Source organism: Bison bison, unplaced genomic scaffold (genome assembly GCF_000754665.1).
Source record: "Bison bison bison isolate TAMUID 2011002044 unplaced genomic scaffold, Bison_UMD1.0 scf7180017864260, whole genome shotgun sequence".
Taxonomy (NCBI): domain Eukaryota; kingdom Metazoa; phylum Chordata; class Mammalia; order Artiodactyla; family Bovidae; genus Bison; species Bison bison.
The window spans coordinates 262,029-271,640 of record NW_011494832.1 but is presented as its reverse complement, the minus strand read 5'-3'; the positions used below and the strand labels follow the sequence as shown (position 1 = coordinate 271,640).

The 9,612-nt window shown below is 38.3% G+C and overlaps 2 protein-coding genes across 8 annotated transcripts in view; one reads left to right on the top strand and one right to left on the bottom strand.

Moving 5' to 3' along the window:
- ARMC10 (armadillo repeat containing 10) overlaps nt 1-9,612 on the top strand; it is a 74,073-nt gene that overhangs the window by 57,541 nt on the left and 6,920 nt on the right. The window contains exons 5-7 of one of the 3 annotated variants that reach the window (XM_010848077.1): nt 2,613-2,684; nt 3,539-3,766; nt 3,873-8,588. In XM_010848077.1, coding sequence (XP_010846379.1) covers nt 2,613-2,684; nt 3,539-3,766; nt 3,873-3,902 — 330 coding nt within the window. In that variant the 3' untranslated portion in view covers nt 3,903-8,588. Of the gene's footprint in view, nt 1-2,612; nt 2,685-3,538; nt 8,589-9,612 lie in introns of those variants that run through there. The other 2 variants (XM_010848075.1, XM_010848078.1) reach the window with 2 other exon arrangements.
- Nucleotides 4,528-9,612, bottom strand: part of NAPEPLD (N-acyl phosphatidylethanolamine phospholipase D) — a 91,783-nt gene continuing 86,698 nt past the window's right edge. For all 5 annotated transcript variants that reach the window (XM_010848080.1, XM_010848083.1, XM_010848079.1 and 2 more), the window contains exon 5: nt 4,528-7,864. In XM_010848080.1, the coding sequence (XP_010846382.1) occupies nt 7,739-7,864 (126 nt within the window). In that variant the 3' untranslated portion in view covers nt 4,528-7,738. The remainder of the gene's footprint in view (nt 7,865-9,612) is intronic.

The following is a 9,612-nucleotide window of genomic DNA, read 5'->3' as shown; positions in this document are numbered from 1 at the left end:
TTTTAACGTTGTTGATCTAAACAGCGGCCACAAAACGCCACAAAACGGCAGGCCCTCCTCAGCCCAACTGTGGTTATTTAAAGCAACCAGAGCCTCAGTGAAAGTCCTGATTCAGTGTTGAATTATAAAGTGGAAAGACAACACAGACTGAAAGCTTGTCTCCACCCTTGTTGTTTTTAAATTCACTTGTATTTCTTACTGAACTAACATTGATACACAAGGTAATGAGTGCTGTAGGTATACAAAATGTATTTGCAGTTTTGCATATATACATATCGACTCACAATCGAATTTTTTCCCCATATAGCTTATTACAGTGTTGAACTCCCTTATTATACCTCGGTCTTTGTTGATAATCTATTTCATATGGAGTGATTATATCTGTCATATCTAAACTGTATAACTTATCCCTTACCCCTTCTCATTTAGTATGTGTTTTAACTCATGTCTGCTTATGTTTTCTCAAGTAAACTGTGTGTATTTTTAGACTCCACTTTTAAGTGATATTTGATATTTGTATTTTTCTGATTCTGACTTTCTTCACTTCTTTTATTATCCCCTAGTTTTATCTGTGTTCCTGAAAATCACAGTAATCGTTCTTTTTCTTGGCTGAGTCACATTGTGTTGTGTACACGTGTCACTTCTTTACCCATTCCTCTCTCGATAAACCTTTTGTTTGCTTCCATTTGTTGGATGTGAAACATTCTTGTCCAGTGCATACTTGGCTGCATGAGACTTTTCAAAATCTGGTTTTCTCCTCAAATACCCTTTGGGGTGGTTGTGCATGAATTCTGTCTTTAGTTTCTTTCAGACACATATCCAGGAGTGAGGTTCCAGATCAGATGTAGCTCTGCTTGATTTTTTGAGGAACCTCCGTAGTGTCTTCCCTTGTGGCTGTCACCAGGTTACTGTCTAAGCAACAGGCTGGGAGGTTCCTTCTCACCCCGCCCTCCCTGACGGTTGTTGTTGAGAGTTTTTAACTATGGTGCAAGGTGATCCTTCACTGTAGTGACAATTTGCATTTCTCTACTAATAAGTGATGGTGAGCAGCCTCTTATGTGGTTCATTTCTTAAAAGAATGTTGTGAGTAAAACTTAACTCCTGAAGTGGCCTGAAATTTGAGCCTATTTGGAATTTTCTTTTGATTGCTTACCACAGCACATTTCTCCAGGGCAGGTTTCATTAATAGCTCTGCAGGCCTTGCAATTATAGAGCTCCCCTCAGCCCTGGGTTTTCCCATTGTAATTATGGGAAGTGTCCACACGGCAGCAGCATATCCTCTCTTCCCAGGAGTGGTTCCATAGGGCAAGGAGATTAGGGAAAGTTCTGCCCCTTAAAGAAACTAGGAGTGCATATGTTCACCTATGACTGATTCATGTTGATATTTGACAGGAAACAATAAAATTCTGAAAAGCAATTATCCTAAAATTAAAAAAAGAAAACTAGGAATAAAACCACCATATAATCCAACAATCCCACATTGGGCATATACCCTGTGGAAACCATAACTGAAATGCAGCATTATTTACAATAGCTCCAACATTGAAGCAACCTAGATGCCTATCAGCAGAAGGCTAAAGCAGCTGTGGAACATATGTACAATGGAATATTAGCCATAAACAAACACATTTGAGTCACTTCTAATGAGGTGGGTGAACCCTATTATAGAGTGAAAGCAGAAAGAGAAAAGTATCATATATTAACACATGCGTATGGAATCTAGAAGGATGGTACTGATGAACCTATCTGCAGGGGAGCAATAAAGATGCAGACATAGAGAACAGATGTGTGGACACAGGGTGGAAAAGACAGAGTGGGATGAATAGAGAGTAGCATTGAAAACATATACACTATCTTATGTAAACTAGATAGCCAGTGGGAATTGGCTGTATGATGCAGAGAGCTCAAACCTAGTGCCTGTGACGTGCTAGAGGGGGTGGGGCGGGGCGGGAGGTTCAAGACGGAGAAGCCATGTGTATACCTATGGCTGATTCATACTGATGTACGGCAGAAACCAACGCTAACACTGTAAAGCAATTATCCTCCAGTTAAAAATGAAACGCCAAAAAAAGAATGCAAGCAGTTTAGCTAGTCCAGTGTAAGTTGCTAATGTGTTTTTGCTGATTATATCATTGTCTGTTTAAAAGATTATAACATTTTTCATATAACAGTATGCACCAGGAATCACAGAAAGCTAGTAAAAAGCACCTACTGTAAGTCTTCATAACCAAACTTTCACTACATTTTCATACTTTAAGTAGAAATAAACTGAAGTTTGAGAGATGGCTTTTTTATTCCAAAGATCACATTTTACATAACAGTAATCATAATAAAGATTATTTATGTAACATGTTAAAGTTACCCTGGTTAGGTATTTGTGTGGGCCAGTGGTGGAAAGTGAAGACATTCACTGTTTTCTATCAGTATAATTGAAAAACCAAGCTTTTTAAGTCAAATGAATTGAGAAGACTTTGTGCAATGGAGAGAATTTGAATCAGACCTTGAAGAACAGGCAGGACTTTAAAATATGGACATGGTTGGGAGATAGCATGTCAGGTAGAGAAAATCCACGCTTGGTTGTCTGAAATAATTTGATATTTTTCTTGTTTCAGGTTCAAGTTTTGAAGCTTCTTTTGAATTTGTCTGAAAATCCAGCCATGACAGATCGACTTCTTGATGCTCAAGTAAGTACCTGCATATTTGTGCTGTCTGTATATCAGTTTGGACAGACAGATCCAGAAGGAAAGGATTTATCCCAAAGTATTAACAGGAATTCTCCCTGAGGAGCACTATTAGAGGCGGTTTTTCCTTCTGTTTTGGTTCTCTTTGCCTATATGAATTGCCTCAATTTTCTGTAATGACCATATTTTACTTCTGAAAACTGTTTTGGAAAGGTCTCCCTAGTAGTAATGAATGGTAATTTTTATGTCTCTGTTCACTTTGGGGTACTTATCGCACATTTTATACTTGATCTATTAATATTAATGCTCAGTGTATCTCAGTATCCAGAGACACTAGTGTTCACAGAGGCACCACCATGCGCCTGATGCCAGCTGAGTGCTAGGATATACCAATGAGAACAGCATGACGTGGTGCTTGTCTGCTTACAGTCTAGGTAGAGGAGACAGAAAATGTAAGAAATGAGCAAGATAATTAAAAGCTGTGGTATTCTGAAGAAAGCACAGTTTGTACTATGATAGAATATCCTATAAAAAAAAGGACCGTTTTATTATTTATCTGCTCGGCCTTATACCTGGCACCTAATAAGTTTCCATGATGACCATATATGATGGATCTTAAAGAGGAAAAATGACTACATTGTAGGATTTCAAGAAAATAGTATTTTTCAGCTAAGACACAAAACCTCCTGTTTCCTTTGGTATACGATACAGGGGTGCTGAAGATTTTACACAATTATGTGATGCTGTCTCAGGGATAGTTTTCTACAACAGGATTTTTTAAATGTGTTCAGTACATGTGAAAAGACCCATGGAAAATGTTTTTGTATATTTTTAATTCTCATTGTTTCCTATTTCAGGTGGACTCATCATTCCTTTCACTTCTTGATGGCCATGTACCGAAGGAGATTCTTCTTCGAGCTCTCACACTGCTTCAGAACATAACTAACTGCCTCAACGAAGAGCACCGTTTAGCTGCGCAGCCAACTTTCCCTGAAGGTTCACTGTTCTCCCTGTTGTATGGAAAAGAATGCGCCCAGAAAATGAAAGCTTTAGTTCATCACCATGATGCAGACGTGAAGGAGAAGGTAACAATGATACCAAAATTCTAATTGGTTGGTCATATTTTTCCAAAGAGTAATGCAGTCCAGAAGTAATGCACAGAAATTTCTCTCTCACCTTCCTCACAAACAGATTCTTTCAGCTGCTGAATTTAAACAGTAAACATCATGTACTGTAAATACACTTCATCTTCAACACAGATACAGCTTGCCGTGGTCTTTGGTTTGTGTTGGACCATTTTATTGATACCAAATGAATACGAGAGCTTGTTCTGAAACTATTTTGCTTTTTGCTAAGCTACTTCAGCTATTCCCTCCACACAGAGCGACAGTGACCCTTTGTATGTCAGCTCCCCTTCCCTTGTCCAAAGGGATTTGCAGTTGCTCCACCGGGACAGCAACACTGCCCCAGGAAGGACCCTGTTCCTCTAGTAGCGATGAGATCCTGTGCTCCCAAGGCCACCAGCCACTCAGGTCTGTTCTAATCATAGAATCTATTTTTAGACCATGAAAACTTTTAACCGTTAGGAAAAATGTTTCCTAATACCTACTCCTGTTTACTGTGTATAACATACTGGCATCATTCGAAACAGAATGCTTCTGTCGTTCCTGTATAGGCCTTTGGGTACATCTAGAATGAAACCCCGTCTCCTGAGAGTAGGACTGGAGAGGGAGGAAACGACTTTGTACAGGTGCTTAGTCTATCTAGTGTTTAAAATTTATGCTCAGTAAAAATTCATAGGTTCTTTTGTTTTTTTTTAGTAGAAAAAAGTGGCAAGATTATTTTCTCCCTTTAAGTGAAAAGTTTTATTCATTAATTGTCATCTATATTTTACATAACTAAAATTATAAGATAAAAATTCTCAGCAGTTATTTTAAATAGTATCTTTGTCCCATAAGCTACTGTAACAGTTTGCTATATTTGACTTCCTCTTCTCCACCCCACATCCCCATGTTTTATAATATTCAAGTTCATGACCACCACCATGCTTAGTTATTAAGTAAATCAGTTTGCAAGCAGACGGTTTCCTATTCATATATTTAAGGCAAGAGTACTTTGAATTTCATTTCTAAATACATAGATTTCCATAGGAAGTTACAAATCCTCAAACAGAAAAATGTGCTTTCTCAGGGTTATACTGATACAGAAATGAAACTTGGGGGAAATATTTTTTACAGTAGAAAACATTCAGTATATGAAGAAAATTCTCAACTAGCTGTACATTACGAGAGCTAAGAATCATTTTCAGTGATGCAAATGTATTACTTCCCTGAAAGGCACATTTCTTTATAACAATTTTGTGTAGTCTTCCTCATTTAATGAAAATATATTTTCTAAATGTACACACATTAAAAATCAAGATTAGATTTTAATGTGCTGTAGCAGCACTGGATTCTAAAACTCCACCTATTCTCTTCCTCAAACACACAACATTTCCTGGAGATCAGAGCATTGAGTTTGAAATGTCAAACTGCTAGAGAAAATCGGCAGGGGGAAGTCATTTTAACTATCTAGAGAGAATTACACAGTGAAAATGCACAGTTAGGTTTTTACCTTTGTAGGGCAGGGCACATCTTACTTTTTTAGTTGGTCCTATTTGACAGCCCCACCCTCTTGGGCAATGAGTATCAAAGTGTTCCTCTGACCACAGGAGAAATGAATTTCAATAAAATCTTACATGCTTAGTTATTTCTCAGGGTTATACTGATACAGAAATGAAACTTGGGAGAAATATTTTATACAGTAGAAAACATTCAGTATATGATGAAAATTATCAACTAGCTGTACATTATGAGAGCTAAGTATGGATGCTGGCTAATCAAAGAGAAAAATGAAATTGACTTAGAGGATGAGACAAATGAAAGGCATCAAACTGAAGGGAACAGAGGGGATTTGTCTAATTTTTCAAAATCTGTCTTTGTTTGCACATAAAACCCTTCAAAATGTAAGATAGGAAAGATGAAGCTCAATGTACTGAAGGAACAAAATGCCAAAGTGGAAAGAGTGCTAATGTTGATAAAACTTAAAGCATGGAGGAAGCCTAGAAAAATGAGGCAGGTCCAATTAAAGTGCTTGGAGACCCTCAGTTAAACACTACATGTGAAAACAAAATTAAGGCCATTCAAGGAGAAAAAATAACTCAGCAAGATGTGCACGGCTTGCCTCACAGAGATGAGGCAAGAGATGAATTTTCAGTCTGGAAGGTGACACAGAGCACAGGCTAGTATTAGGGCAACACGAGCCAGAGCTAATCCACCAATAAGCCTGACATCTTGACTCCTGTCTGCTTGCGAAATATTCCTTTGGAGTGAAAGTGTTGGGTTTGTTTTTTTTTCTGAAGGTTTATTTTAGGGGGAAATTTTATGTGCTTTAGTGCCCTCAAATCATATACATTCACCTGTATTACATATACATTTCCCCTTAACAGATTTGCTGCATCTTTGTAGCTAGAAATACTGACATTTTTATAAAGATCATTTACATTTATTTTGGCTGTAACTGCAAATTTACACAATGCAGGAGATAAAGTTGTCAGTCCTCAATGTTTTACTGCCCCTATATATACTTGAATATATCAAAATATATCAAAAGCAGTAGCCTGTTTTCTGCTTTCAAATCTATTTTACCTATGACTACTATTTGTTCAGTTTTGGAGGTAGGTGGGAGTCGTCCTCTTGTCGCATGTGAGGACACTGAGGCGCACAGAGAGCCCACGGTGGAGGCAGGACTGAAGTTCAGACTGAGTGGCCAACGTGCATATATTACAGGGCACTGCCTGGGTAGCATTTGGTGTAGAAAAACCTGTACTTTGAATAAAATTCATTTTATTGAGACTTGATCAGAAAGACAGAACAGGCTTCTGCTCGGCTCTCCCCCTTAGGAAGGGTCACAGTCACCAAGCGCCTGCAGAGCCCATCTACGACGAAATCACTGTCTCTTTAACCACTGACATCCCACACTGGCTTAATTATTAACGGGAGAACCGTGCTTAAGGGTCATTTGATACAAAAATATAAGACATCACACTCATGTAAAACATAGAATACTTATAAATCTTGCTGACACTGGAGTTATTTTAAGCAGGCTATGTTGGTTATTTTAGTTGAAATCTTATAATCTTTTTCCATTTTTGTTTCTCTCTGCCCTTTGCCAGCATTATTAAGAAACCAGAAAAAAAAATGAGTACATATACATAGAGAGGAGATGGAATAGGGAAAAAATTAAAATCCAAAGTATATGGTCTATCAACATATAAGATGTGCATTTGTCTTTTTAAATTATTTCCTTGCAGCTATATTTGTGCTGAGCAGGTCTGACTTTTAAGTTAAAAATCAAAAATTTCATAAGTCATGTCTCATAACCACACTTCCCAGCTCAGAGGGCTTCTGCCATAAGGATTGTAGATGTGCCATAGAACATACTGTTCCTCTCTTTAAAAAATTGTCTTTACAAATGGTAACTTAGCCAAAACTCCTATGTTTAAAAAAATAAATCACTTACCATTTGGCATAATCTTAATAGAGCACAAATTGCTATAAGCATATGGGAATCAATGTCATCATTTACTCTGTGACTATAAAAAATGTTTCTCTGTGCAGGCCTCTAAGAAAATCAAGGTAGGTATATAACCTTGACTTACCTTGCAGAAGGCCCCTAAGAATAAAAAGAGGAGTGAGTTTTTAAAATCAGTTTTTTATAACCTCAAAACTCTACCATGAAAGTAGAATGCTTTAGTTAAAAAAAAACAAAACCCATTGCAGTGTTTATGTCACTGAGATAGGACCTTAAATAATGAGTTGGCTAATGTGGATTTTAATGACCCACCTCTGAACTATTGTTTATATGGACCAGCAATCATATTAGTATCAGGTGATAACAGAACATAAACCTACAGAAGTTGCTTCCAAATGTAAAAAATCATAATATTCATGCATTTCTTCGTCTTCTCACATATATATCAAATGATGCCTTTTTCATGAAAAACTCTTGTGTTCATATTATTCAACATCTTCATCAGTATTAAGGTATCTTGATTCGCCGTGCTTCAGGACAAGAAAATCCTCAGTCTTAAGTCTGTATTTTTCTAGAGCTTCACACAGTTTCGCTGGAGGCTCTAAATAATGCTGGCAAAGGGCAGAGAAACAAAAATGGAAAAAGATTAAGCACACCTATATTTGAGGGGATAGTTCAAACAAGATTTCAACTAAAATAAACCAACACAGCCCGCTTAAAATAATATCTTTCTGTTTCATTGAAAGAGTAGCAGATGAGTCAATCACTAATATATAATCATTGTTGCTATAAGTGTCACACGTTTATCAATTTATCTAATACCATGTATATCAACTTTGGTGCCAGCTTAGATTGAACATTAGACTGCATGACCTCTGATCACTATTTTCCCTGCATGAAATTCTAGCCTAAATGGAACCAGTGCTAAAGAATTAAGTGTTACCAATATTGGGGGAGAATATAGAAACTTAGATTATAAGGAAGAGTATCTGTGTGTAAGCGAACTCGAGAGACGATATTTTTGGCTGCAGAAGGGCTGTCATCCCCAAGCCCCCGCCAGACACCACTTCTGTAGCCTGAGACGTGGAGAGGGAGCTGGAGAAGATTTGACAGTGGAGTTTCACTGTGCTTCCTCACCTTTTCACAGCTAAAAAGGAAGATAGCACACTACTGAAGGATGTTTCAACCTACTCAAATGTTTTCCAAATAAAACCACTTGAATGTTATAATTATTAAAGTAAAAGGTATAAGTCATTTCACCAGTTATTTCTCTCTTGAGTTAAAACTGTACATTGGATAGTGGCTATTTTATATCAAATAAAGGGGGAAAAAACAGCTGTTACAGAAAAGGTTTTTATTTTCTTTTTTTCAATTTCAATCAGAAAAGCTGTAAAAATGTGAAAGTTAAAAGCAGGAGTAAAAATCACCCGGTCTCTCCTCTGATCGCCGGCGGCGAGTCCGCTGCTGCCCTTCATGCAGTAGTGTCTTGTGAGCACCTGGAGTAGCCAGGTCAGGGCGCCAAATACGAGCGCTGGCCTTCCTGGAGCTTACATCCCAGTACATAGACAGGTAAGACGTGAACAAGGAGGAAAACAGTACTGGGGTGGGTGATGTGTTCTGGGGACAAAATAGTATCAGGTGGAGGTTTAATTTTAAATACAACCACCTAAGAAGATGGCAACACTTGAACAAACACTGATGGAGTGCCGGGGTCCAGCCCCGGCTGATCCAGGGTATTCGAAGGAGAGACGGCATAGGCGACCTATTTATTTAAATATTTATCAAAGATATGAAGAGTAAATAGAATGAGGATAGCTCAGTGAGGAAATTCAGTGGAGAAAAGAGGCTGAGTAGCTTGGTTTACGCAGGAGACCAATAAAACTTCAAGACAAGAAGTTTGCACCACTTACGTAGGCTGCAGGCGTCCTTCCGTTCTCCCGAAGGAGAGGAGACACTGAGGCCTCCCCGGTCGGATCTTAGAAGCCCAGGCATAATTAGTAAGCATGGTGGGTTCCACGCTCCAGATGGAGACTCAGCCAGAGTGAGAGAGAGAGCGTGACATGGGGAGACCAAGTTTTTGAGAAACTGATCCCAATTCTTTATTTTCCAGAGTCGTTTTTATACACTGAGATGTTATCAAAAGTCACGTGGGGACAGCAGTCCTGACTTTTATTAAAGTCAGGTGCTTCACACAAATGTATACAGAGGTCTTAGGGGTGTTACATCATCTTCTGGCCAGGGGGGCCTACTGACAATTTACGACCCTCTCCTTGTGACAGCGGTCAGTCAATCAGGACACTTATTTCTCCAGGGCTGATTATTCTCAAAACAGACGCCACCCAAATAAAGTTACATTCCT